Source organism: Microcaecilia unicolor, chromosome 13 (assembly GCF_901765095.1).
Source record: "Microcaecilia unicolor chromosome 13, aMicUni1.1, whole genome shotgun sequence".
Lineage (NCBI taxonomy): Eukaryota > Metazoa > Chordata > Amphibia > Gymnophiona > Siphonopidae > Microcaecilia > Microcaecilia unicolor.
The window spans coordinates 20806537-20819566 of record NC_044043.1 but is presented as its reverse complement, the minus strand read 5'-3'; the positions used below and the strand labels follow the sequence as shown (position 1 = coordinate 20819566).

At 44.0% G+C, this 13030-nt stretch overlaps 1 protein-coding gene across 7 annotated transcripts in view; it reads left to right on the top strand.

Moving 5' to 3' along the window:
- Positions 1-13030, top strand: part of ELN (elastin) — a 535722-nt gene that overhangs the window by 214376 nt on the left and 308316 nt on the right. For all 7 annotated transcript variants that reach the window (XM_030186281.1, XM_030186283.1, XM_030186277.1 and 4 more), the window contains exons 2-3: positions 2492-2551; positions 10945-10986. In XM_030186281.1, coding sequence (XP_030042141.1) covers positions 2492-2551; positions 10945-10986 — 102 coding nt within the window. The remainder of the gene's footprint in view (positions 1-2491; positions 2552-10944; positions 10987-13030) is intronic.

The window sequence follows — 13030 nt, the reverse complement described above, 5'->3', positions numbered from 1 at the left end:
CAGTCGAGGCCCAAAATGGCGGCGCCCAGCCCACCAATTGCATCCTGGGATGCACTGGGTGGGGCTACAGACCATGTAAGGGAATCGCTCCCTTACATGGTCTGTAGCCCCGCCCAGTGCATCCCAGGATGCAGTGGGCGGTGCTGGGCGCCGCCATTTTGGGCGTCGACTGACTGGAAGAGGAGGGAAGCAGGCAGGCTGCGTCCCTCCTCCAACAAAAGGTAGGGGGGCCGGGAGGGGGCCGGCACGACGTCACAGCACACCACGAACCACCAGGGAATCGAAGGACAACTCTGGGGGGAGGATTTGGGGTGGGCTGGAGGTTCACCGGACCTCCAGCCCCCACCACCCCCCCCCCTCGTCGATGGATCACAGTAGGAGATCCTTTGGCCGGAGGCAGCCAATCAACGATTTCTGGGGGTTTCGGGGGCTGGAGACCCACCGGATCTCCAGCCCTCCGTGAACATGGGGGGGGGGATCGTCGGGGGGACCAGAGGTCCACCGGACCTCCAGCCCCCCGTTCGCGTTTGCCTTGGGGGGAAGGGGGGCCGGCCAGCATGCAACTGCATGCTGGACAGGGCTCACCATTCCTCCCCAATGATCCGCAAAATCTAAAGCCAGCTCGGAGCTGGCATTGATTTTGCTGCGGCCAGCGACCCAATCTTTGGCGCGCTGGTCGCTGATCATTGGGGATGAATGCGTTAAGCACCAATTAGCATGCATTTGCAAGCTAATTGCGCTAGAAACCCTGTTTAGCATGCATTTGCATGCTACTTGCGCTGAGAGCCCTCGACTGCGCTGTTTCAGGCGCTCGAGGGCTCTGATCATGGATTGGCTGCAAACTGTGGCGCTAGTATAGCGTTAACAGCCTCTAGCGCCAGAGTTTGCTTTTGATCACGAGGGCCTGAGAGCATTAAAGACTAGGGGATAAGTGATTGACTGGCCTAAGTGGAATGTATTAAAAAGAATGGAGGGTGTGGTGGGTGGAGAGGGGATTTTGAAGTTCTCAAATCTGTAATCTGATGTAGTGGTCTCTGACTCAGCTCCCCAGACCTGACATAATCTAATATCTTTGTAATTATAGTTAGACGGTAACTTAAAACTAACCACTGAAGTTAAAATGGAAGAGTAGTTTTCCTTACTTATATTTTAGCTCACTTTATTCCCTTCTGGTTTGGTGGTAGAATTTAATTATTTTATGCTATGCATCTCATTTGCTTTTTACAGCAGATGCAAATACAATATTTGTAGTGGCAGGTAGTAAAATCAACACTAAAAATGTAATGGTGAAATTTAGTGCAATCTTATGACATTAGCCTATCAGAGTAGTGACTGTCTCTCCCTCACACACTCTACAAGCAGTGTCAGTTCCCCCCTGTTATAGAGAAGAGCCATGGAGTGGGCCACAGGGCCACTGGATAGGCCAACCTTTTACCCTAAATGGTATAAGTAACTAGGGAGCTGAGGAGGGGGGAGAATGACAAGGGCACAACTTGGTTTGGTTGGCTCCTCCATTTAATAAGATGTTCTGCTGCCCTGATAATTCAATTCAATTCAAATCAATTTTTGTATATACCGCTAATATTATACCGCTAATATCCCCTTTCAAGGGTTCAGTGCGATTTACATTCTAGGTGAGACAAAAGCAAATAGTGTTAGTATGAGGTATGAGAAACATTAGAGACCATTGGTGTAATGCATGAGACTAAAAATATTAAAGGAAAGGATAATGGATGATACTAGGAGGTAGAAGTCATGATCGATTGTTATGAAGCAATCTTTGGGAAGAAAAAGTTTTGTAGTCTCTTCCTGAAGTTGAGGTAGCTGTTTTCTGTTCTGATGGGAATAAGTAGAGAGTTCCATATTTTGTCTCCAAGAACGAGGAATCTTCTGATTTCGAATTGTCTTTTGAAGTGGTGATGCTGGCATCAGTTGCTGTTTCAGTCTGTTAGACTGGACCAGACATAGCAAAGCGGTCTTAGTCAGCAGTTCAGAGGTAAAGTCCTGTAGGATTTGAAAAACTAAACAAACAGCTTTGAACCTGAGTCTTTCTGCTATGGAAAGCCAGATAAGAGCTATGACTGTCTCTCCCTGTCAAAGACTGTGCGCTCTCTCTCGCTCTCTTATTATAGAACTCACTGCCTGTCTTTCCTTGTCTCATAGGCTTTCACCATAAGAGTGAGGCTTGTCTCTTACTGTCACAGAGTAGCTATATAAGTTAGCTATGTATATGTATAAGAACAGAACCTGTCTCTCACTATGTTTGCAGGCTGTGATATTTTATATTGGATCAGCATAACAATTAGCCAAACAAAATGCATGGTGTGAGTTTTTCAGAGCACATGGCTCCTCTTATCAGCTGTCTCTTTCATTTGACAGTGCATGGGTCCCTTTTATTTGAGATTACATGATTGCCTGCCATTGGTAGAATGAAAAAGTGCAGCACTGGTGTGCCATTACCCACAGTTCTCTCTCTCTGTTTGCTTTGCAGGAGTTCCTGGGGCAGTGCCTGGGGCAGGTGGATATTACCCAGCAGGGGGCATTTACCCAGGTATGTTTCTGCAGTCCATGCACATGAGGTTTTACTGATTTATGCATTTATTTATTGTGGTTTAGTAACCGTTTTTATTATTGGGACATATATATTCTAATCTTTGCATATTTCTTATATAAGAGTTCTAGAAACCACTGAGGTCCTTTCTACAGCTAGTTAAATCCAGTATAGGATGAATGCAACAGTGACTGCAGACTGCTCACCAGGATCATCACTCTGGTTACACTGAAAATGGTCTCGGCTATCACGTGGAATTCACTGGCCATAGTGTAGAGATATGGGGAAATCTCTGGTGCCAGCAGGGGGTGCTTTCAGCAGACAGAGACTGCACAGGACTGAGAGTAGTCCCCAGGCCTGAGTGTGCAGAGAATGGAGAAATCTCTCGGGTACCAGCAGGGGGCGCTCTCAGCAGGCTGAGGAGAGGACACTGACAGCATAGTGAGAGAGGAATCCCCAGGGTTGATACTGCAGAGCAGTGGCGTAGGAGGGGGGGGGCGGTGGGGCGGTCCGCCCCGGGTGCACACTGCTGGGGGGGGGGGGGGGGGTGTCGGCTCTGCTGGTTCCCTGCTCCCTCTGCCCCGGAACAGGTTACTTCCTGTTTTGGGGTAGAGAGAGCAGGGAACCAGCGGAGCCGACGCAGCTCCCAGTGACATGCAGTCGGGGCGGATTGGCCCTCCCGCCTGCTCCCCACTTTCCCCGTCCTCACTACGGCACTGCTGCAGAGAATAGAGAGGTCTCTCTCTCTCTCTCTCTCTCTCTCTCTCTCTCTCTCTCTCTCTCTCCAGCAGCTGGTAATGCTCAAAGCAGACAGACAGCACAGTGAGAGAGGAGTCCCCAAGACTGAGGGGCCCTTTTACAAAGGTGCGCTGAAAAATGGCCTGAGGTAGTGTAGATGCATGTTTTGGGCGCATGCAGATCCATTTTTCAGTGCACCTGTAAAAAAATGCCTTTTTTAAAATGTTTGCTGAAAATGGGCAAATGAAAATTGTCGCATGTCCATTTGGGGTCTGAGACCTTACCGCCAGCCATTGGCAGTATAAAATGTTTTGTACTTTTTTGGGATCTTGCCAGGTATTTGTGACCTGGATTGGCCACTGTTGGAAACAGGATGCTGGGCTCAATGGACCTTTGGTCTTTCCCAGTATGGCAATACTTATATACTTATGTACTTATGAGTAACAGAAATATGGTTTCCTATCTGCCTCTGCTTTAATTTATACGCTAATAGCCTGCCTGCCTTTTTCCCCGTCTCAAAATACTCTTGCTGCACCAAATTTAAGCGTTCCGCTATATCTTCAAGATACAACTCCTGAACTGAATTGCGTACAGATTCTAGCTGGGTTAAGATAGTCTTATTTCCGCTCATCTTTTTATGCTGCTGATCAAGAGTTTTCAGATGCTTAGTTAGCTCAGTTCACTTTTGCAATCTGAGCTTTCATCTATGGGCCCCCAAAGAAATCACCTGCCCTCTAATAACTGCCTTTAAGTCCTCCCAGAAAACCTCAGGGGAGATCTCAGACAGGGCATTGAAGGAGATATAGTCCTTAATGGCTGTTTCTATTTGAGTTGCCAATGAGGGTTCTCGGAGAAGTCCGTCATCCAGGTGCACTGCCCAAAACCACCAGAAACCTCCGATAATGAGAGTCAAACTGGTGCATGATCAGACCACATACGAGGCTCAATGACTGATAGCCTAGGAATGAGCAAGGCATCAATCCCCCCAAGATCAATATGGGAGTAAGAATCATGTACTCCTGAATAACAGGTATAATCACGTTTCAAAGGGTAAAGATGCCTCCAGGGATCTATAAGATTAAAAGCAGCAAACAGCCTTTATAGCTGCCGTCGATCAACTCTACCATATTGGATCCCCTTGGCTGTGTTATCCATGAGTGGGTCTGGAGTCATATTAAAATCATCTCCTATTAACACCTGTCCTTCCAAAAGGGAGCCCAGTTTTTTCTCTTTCTCCAAGTAAAAATCCTTTTGGTCAGGGTTTGGAGCGTAGATATTAACCAAAGTGTAAAGGGAGCCCCCCCCCAGGAATACCTTAAGAAAAATATACCTCCTGCACCTCTGGATTGAGCAAACGTGCAATAATGATTTGTTCTAGAATTGGACCTATTAGATGCCAAAAAAATATGAGGGTATTTTTTATGACTCGGGAGGTGGTGGAAATGAAAACGTTAATGGTAACGGAATTCAAACCTGCATAAAGGAATCCTGTGCCGAAGGAATGGATCCTCAGGAGCTTAGTCAAGATCGGGAGGCGGGGCTGGTGGTTGGGAGGCGGGGATAGTGCTGGGCAGACTTATATGGTCTGTGCCAGAGCCGGTGGTGGGCAGCGGGACTGGTGGTTGGGAGGCGGGGATAGTGCTGGACAGACTTGTACGGTCTGTGCCAGAGCCGGTGGTGGGAGAGGGGCTGGTGGTTGGGAGGCGGGGATAGTGCTGGGCAGACTTATACGGTCTGTGCCCTGAAGAGCACAGGTACAATCAAAGTAGGGTATACACAAAAAGCAGCAAATATGAGTTATCTTGTTGGGCAGACTGGATGGACCGTGCAGGTCTTTTTCTGCCGTCATCTACTATGTTACTATGTTACTCATGCTTCAAACGCAGATGCATTTCCTGAATAAACCCCATTCTCGCCCTCAACCGTTCAGTCTCTTTAAAGAGAAACTGGTGTTTGCGGGGCGCATTAAGACCTCGCACATTTAAAGTGAAAACTACCAACTGAGATATCACAAATATCAAATTTACCTGCTAGAAAAAATATATTCACCAACAAGTTATCTTGTCCATAATTCACCACAGTAATTCTATTCTGGAATCTAAAACAGTGCACCCCTATCTCACCCAACATACTCTCAACAAAACCCAACCCATTTAACCCCCCAACCATCTCCCTAACCCCTATCCCACAACCGGACCCAGCAAATTCGGGTCTTACCAGAAGTAACAAGTTCCCCAACTCTTCCCCCCTCCCCTGCCCACCTTATATATCGAATATAGTCTCTGCATTCAGAGAAAATTACAGACACACTCTTATCATTTAACTATGCCTTACAACATGGAGAGAAAAGGCCCCCAAAACCTGAAATTGACAGAGGTAAAGTCCACTCAGGTAGGAGTAGTAGCCAAGGCCGCAGAATCTCACCGTAGTCATAGATTGTCTCCTATGCCTCCTTTGCCCCGAAGGCCCAGGGGTATCCAAACCAATACCCACGTCACTTCTTCCCGCCAGAGCGATGCATCTTTCAGCAAGTTCACTTGTCTATTAGATTGTAAGCTCTTTGAGCAGGGACTGTCTCTCTTTGTTAAATTGTACAGCGCTGCGTAACCCTAGTAGCGCTCTAGAAATGTTAAGTAGTAGTAGTAGTAGCAAGGACTGAGCCTTTTGTAAAGTAGTGATTTTATGAAGTTGATTGTGCGATGTAAAAGATAATCCAAAGGGATAGAGCCAGTGGTACCGTATGTTGTGGAACACCAAACATCTTGTCACTTCCTGAAATTCTCTATGCCTGCGCAGTGTGATCGGTGAGATGTCTGCGAAGATTTCCACTTTTGCATTGTCCCATAATATATGGCCCACTTGCCTCGCAGCTCTTAGTATATGCTCCTTCTCTGGGTGTCATAAGAAACAAGCCACTATATCCTGAGGGCGATCTGCTGGCACCGGGCCCTGGGCTCTATGCACACGCTCATAGTCAATCACCAGTAATTCGGCCCCAGGTTCAGTGGATTGAATAAATTGATGACATATCTTTTCCATTAAGGCTACATCCTCCTGGGTACCTTGGGCCTCTGGAATGCCCTGGGCTCTCAAATTATTGCGCCTGGCTCTATTCTCACCATCCTCCAATTTAGCCAAAAAGTCCTCCTGTTTTGCTTCCATATCAGCACATCTCTCGTGCAGGGATATAATGTCACCATCATGATCTATAACACACTCTTCAAATTCGTCAAGATGTTGCCCCATATCTTTAATAGATTTGCATATGTTCTCGACATCATTATGCAGCTCCTGCTGAAAGAAGACCATGGTAGATTTTAAGTCCGCCAGCCAGCTGCGCAATTCTGCCCTACGAGCGGGCTGCAAATCTCCTGGTTCCATACTCTCCATCTGCTGGGGCGCTTCACACGCTCATTCATTGCATGGCCCGCCGCCATCTTGAAAGCTGCTCTCACTGTAGAATCCAAGTGCTGATTTATTTATTTATTTATTACATTTGTATCCCGCGCTTTCCCACACACAGCAGGTTCAATGTGGCTTACATAGTAAAAAAAACATTACAAAAATCCTGTAAGAACAATATTACAACTGTAATAAACATAATAAAAGTAAGATTTAAGAATATATAATTGAATTGGATATGGGGAGGTAAACTACTACTACTTATCATTTCTATAGCACTACAAGGCATACGCAGTGCTGTACACCATACACAAAAAGTTAGTCCCTGCTCAAAGAGCGTACAATCTAGATAAGACAGGTAAACAGACAGAACAATTAGATGCCAAACAAGGATAGGATAGGTAAGAGGAAAGGAGATTGGGAGGGGTATGGTATAGAAAGATGGAGAAGAAAAGATTGGAGGGTGAGTATAAGGAGATTAGGAGATACTACTACTACTATTTAACATTTCTAAGGTCAAAGGTATAATCAGTGTCAGAGTCAGTGTCAATGTCAGAGCAAGAGTAGTGTAGATGGGCTAGTAGGATTAAGTGTAAGCATAAGTCTGCAAATCCACTTTAGATTTCTACCCCGTCATCTCCAGGACGCTCAAACACAGTAAGAAAATGTGTCTGTTGCTAGTTACCATTCATCCGCCATGCTTATGATAGCAAATTTCTAAAGGGTTCAGAGGAGCTCTACTATTAAGCCGCCATCGCCTCGCTGACGTCACTTCCTCCGACGCTTTTGGATTTTAATAGAGACTATTTGCCTTCTTAGAACATCTGCCTCTCGCTTTTATCCTCTTATTATAAAACCAGCCTGATCCCTATGAACTAGATCAGGGAGGTTGCGTTGCAGGTGAGTCGTCAGTCTTTTTGTAAAGATTTTATCATCAGTACCCAAGAGTGCTATCGGATGATAGGAGCCACATAGACTGGCATCTTTTCCAGGTTTGTGAAGTACTATAATAGCTGCTTGCTGCAAAGAAAGGGCAACGCCCCAGCTTGCACCAAAAAAAATTAAACATAAGCATTAAAGATTCTGCTCTATGCAGTGTGAAGACCTTATAAAATTTATTAACAAAATCATTAGTTCTAGGGGCTTTATTAGCTGGAAGCTGCTTGATAGCCCAGAAGATTTAATCAAGGGCAATAGGTTTCTATTATTTTTCTGCCTCCCCTCTCTCAACTTGGGCAACCTCAACGTCTGCAAATAAGATTCAACTTCAGCATCCGAAGGCTCATATTCTGGGGCATAGAGCTTTTGGTAAAATCTAGTGAATACGTGACATATCCCTTCCTCATCTGTAACTACCTGCCTCTGCTCATCTTGGATATGTAGCACTGTGTTCCAAGCATTCTGTTTTTTTCAACTTATTAACTAAAAGCCAACTCGCTTTATTCCCCCATTCAAATTGGGAGTGCCCAATTTATATCCTCTAAATCCAGGTCTCGAGGGTCCCCTTTCAGTTTTTCCAGGACCCTCCGAGTGGAGCCACAGTGCGGGGGAAGCTTATGTGTATGCTCCAACTTAAGTACTTAAGATCCGCCCACATCTTAAGTACATAAGTAATGCCACACTGGGAAAAGACCAAGGGTCCATCGAGCCCAGCATCCTGTCCACGACAGTGGCCAATCCAGGCCAAGGGCACCTGGCAAGCTTCCCAAATGTACAAACATTCTATACATGTTATTCCTGGAATTGTGGATTTTTCCCAAGTCCATTTAGTAGTGGTTTATGGACTTGTCCTTTAGGAAACCGTCTAACCCCTTTTTAAACTCTGTCAAGCTAACCGCCTTCACCACGTTCTCCGACAACGAATTCCAGAGTTTAATTACGCATTGGGTGAAGAAATATTTTCTCCGATTTGTTGTAAATTTACTACAGTGTAGTTTTATTGCATGCCCCCTAGTCCTAGTATTTTTGGAAAGCGTGAATAGACGCTTCACATCCACCTGTTCCACTCCACTCATTATTTTATATACCTCTATCATGTCTCCCCTCATCCGTCTCTTGGAGTCCTTTCCCCATCAATTTTAATTCCTGTAAAAGCTCCTAAAATATACTTTAAAGCCTTCCCACAAGGTAACTGGATTAACTACTCCATTGTCATTCATTTCAACATATTCTTTCCTATTGGTCTCCAGTTGAGGAAATATCTGGGGATCCATTAATAGTTAATCATTAAGCCTCCAATAATGTTTACCACCACAGGAACCATGCACATTCAAAGTCAAACTAATGAGAACATGATAAGACCACACTTTAGGTTCAATAGAAACTGCTCGCATCAGCTGACATCTGGCTCATTCCATCATCCATAAGTCTATCCTGGAATATGAGCCATGCATTGCAGAATAAACGGTGTAATCCCCCTCCTTTGGGTGATTTAATCTCCACATATCCTCCAAGCACATCTATTCATAAACTTACAGAGGTGATTTCTATCTGTCTTAGCATATCCTATAGCCGAATTAGACTTGTTTAAGTGGTGATCCAGAGTCAAATTAAAATTGCCTCACAAAGTTTAAGCTCCAAGTATTCATAAAATTTGCCTTGTTCTTTATTAGAAGCATAAACATTAAGAAAGGTATTTAATTGCTTATTTAATTCCACCTTTAACATAATATAACAACCCTCTTTGTCCTTAATCATCTCTCTAAGTACACACCAGATGACACTATGCAGCACTAGCCAAACCCCATCATCTTTTTCTGAAGGTAATTAGAGGCTAGGAAGATGTGTGAATAATGTTTATGATAAAAAAGCATTTCATGTCTGCTGAGCAGATAGGGTCTCCTGAATAAAGCCAATATTCATTTTAGTGCATTGGGCCTCCTTCAAATGTAATTGTCACTTCTGAGGCGAGTTTAAATCCTTGACATTATATGATAGAAATATCAAAGATGGCATAGGGTAATGCTATCTAGTTGCAAAGTCCAAGCTATAAAACACTCCCTTACTCTCCCCATACCTCTCCCTCCCTTGGGTGGACCAGAAACAAATGCTCTATCCTGCTCAATTTCTCTAGCATACATTGTCTGAAAATGCACATAAAGATCTAGTTTGTATAACTTATACGGAGATCTTTATACAGTGGCCATCCCACTGAATACTGCTCTCTGTATTTTTAAAAGGGTGATCATTTTTAATACATGTTAAAATGGTTTGTGTGTAAGTACAATTCAATTCATTTCTTTAAACATAATGAAATAGAATTGTAGATGTTTTGTTTTGTTATTCTATTTCCCATAAAAGTTGGCTCTCCTAGATCTGAGGGTCTTTGCTAACAGTGTCTTTCTCCCAACCCCTGCACTGTTCTAAAAATCCCGGATCATGAGCCTTTGCTAGGACTGTTTGCAACAGTGACATGAAGGTTGATATTTCCTTCTAGTAGACTCCAGGACATGTTCTCCGAGGATAGGAGAAACGTGGGCATAAGTTTTGGCATTTGCAAGGAATCAGCAGTGCAATTCTAGACATACTGAATTTTACAAATTTGGGACTTCAGTCGAAAGTACCCAGATAAGCCAAAAAAACAGGACAAAAACCTTTGCAGTAACACACAAAGCAAAGGTGATCCAAGGAATGAAGACCTGATGGTAGTTCACCAAAGCAAACTTTATCGAAGAGGGACCCAACTTATTTATTTGCTCACACCTTTTTCGTATTAGCTCAAGGTGAATTACATTCAGATTTCTCTGTCTTTGGAGGGCTCACAATCTAATTTGTACCTGAGGCAATGGAGGGTTAAGATCAGAAGGAAAAGCATTGGGATTTGAAGCGGGCCATCCTCTTCTCTTCTCATTGCATCAACTGCTTCTACAACCTGACTGATGATGAGCTTTTCTATTGAAGTGAATCTTTAAGTTTTGTTTTGAAGAATCTGGTGATCCCGATGAAGTCAAAGCCAAAACTTGTCCAGTTGGTCCCTTTTCAATAAAGTTTTCTTTGGTGAACTCCCTTATGTTTATCATTCCTTGGATCGCTTTTGCTCTCTATGTTGCAAAGTACATGGATGACATTCAGAGGAGACCAGCTGAAGGTCAGAAAGTTGAGGAGAGGAGACAGATGTGAACTGAGAGTAAGAGAAGAGAATAAGAGGATTTTAAGGACTTTCCTCTACTAAAAGGGGAGAACTTCTGGCTTGGAGGTACTTAGGGAGACGTAGCTGGCTGCAGTAATGATTGTACCTTTGATATTGTTTGCAGGAGCTGGAGGCGGGCTGGTACCTGGCACTGGTGTCATTGGAGGTGAGTAATGCACCCTGCAAGAATAAGATCCTGCACTGAGAAAAGAACCGAATGGTCTGCCAGTCACCAATCTTATGAGATCTTGACAATCCTGGTCTCAGATCTGAATTGTAATGTTCAGTCACAATTTTAGAATCAAAGGGGTTTATATTCAAAGGGACCTTTTACTAAGGCATGTAGGTGCCTACATGCATCCAACACGCGCCATTTGGAACTCCACCAGGCTACTGCATGCCCCGGCAGTAATTCCATTTTTACACGTGTCCGATATGTTGCATCCGAAAAATATTTTTTATTTCTACCACGTGGCGCTAACCGGGCAGTATCGGCAGTGTACGCATACTGATGATTACTGCCTGGTTAACGCATGAGACCTTACCGCTAAGTCATGGGTAGCGGGAAAGGCCTCAGGCCAAAATGCCACACGTCCATTTTTGGTCAAAAAAAGCCATTTTTGCAGGCAAGCTAAAAAATGGACCTGTTGTGCAGGCCATTTTTCAGCGCCCCTTAGTAAAAGGAACCCAAAATGATTTAAGTGGGCAGGAGAGGCACCTGCCCTCTTAAATCATGCTTTGCGGGCAAGCAGCTGATATTGCATGGCACTTAACTTTCGAAAATGCCCCTCAAAGTCATACAAGACCTGAAGGGGCACTTTGTGCTCTGGTTGGGGGTTATTCAAGGATCTTGGGTAGCTCTGTGTTTGGTTTATGCCCCAAATATGTACTCCCATTGTTTTTTCTCCATGCTGCTGGCATCTTTAGCTCCACTAACTGACTATAAGCTTGTAGTGGGGGGAGACTTTAATGTTACTGCGGACCCACTTATAGACTGTAAACCTCCAAAAGCCAAGGCGAAGGATGCAGATGGGAAAGGTGTTAATTTTCTACTGTATGAGCTGGGATTAGCTAACAGAATACTACTAAATAGCAATTATTCTGGACTCGTGTCTAAGGGAAGCATACCTCTTTAGCCCAATGACTAGCTAGTTGTGCTGGAAAAAGGAACAATGCCACAGATGGAATATATATTATTTATTAAGTAAAGAAATATATATATAAATAGTTTTGTAGCAAAATGCCAAGCAAAATACAAAATAACTTGCTATAAAAATAGATTATCACTCAAAATATAGATAATGAAATATGATTATCCTAATGGACTAACTAAATGAGTGATTACACAACCAATCACAATACTGATATCCTAATGATTATTATGAGAAGTTACACCACACGTCTTATGCAAAATACAGTTAGCAGCTAAATTCATAGACCATAAGTCATGACATAAAACTCATCTGTCTCAGACAAAAGCCAAGGACTAATTATCCCCATGACCATAGGTAGTAAATCTTGTTATCTCACCCTGCAGTCTGTGGCAGACTTCCAATAGTAAAGAAGCAGATTCCTCCTCTTAGACTCAAGCTGAAGCCTCAGCGAGTCTCTCAGTCTAGGAATAAAGTCTGAGATCTGTATTTTGGATGCAGAGGGCACAGTCTTTAGATAAGGCTGTATATTATAGCTGAGCTAACCTTGTGAGTTTGTTACAAGGTATGCAGTTCACTGGTGTTTAGGAAAATCAGTCTCTGGCTATTCTCGTGCCTTCTATCCACCTGCAAGTCTTCCGGTCGTCTCCCTTCTCCTTCTTCTCTTTAGTCCAAACTTTTGGTATCCAAGGGTCAGATGATACCTGTGAACCAATCACAGATGGTGCAATACTGTCCAGCCAGCTTCATGGTCAAGAAGCAAGCCTTTGTTTGATGGCATGCAAACCTCCCTGTCTGCTCATATACTCCTGGAGCCATGTGTGTCTCTCTCCTCCAATCTTCCCAGGAGATAACGGGCTAGTTTGCAACACAGAATATGTCCTTGGATGAAGTCATCTTGCTATGCTCAGCAGTAATGTTCCTTTGACAAAGCTAGTTACTGATGCATACAGGCCACAAGCTGTAAAATCCATATTGTTATAACAATGGCTGTATAGGCCAAAACCAGCAAAGGTGAGATCTCAGGTAAATACTCTTACAGTGCTGAGGGGGAAAATT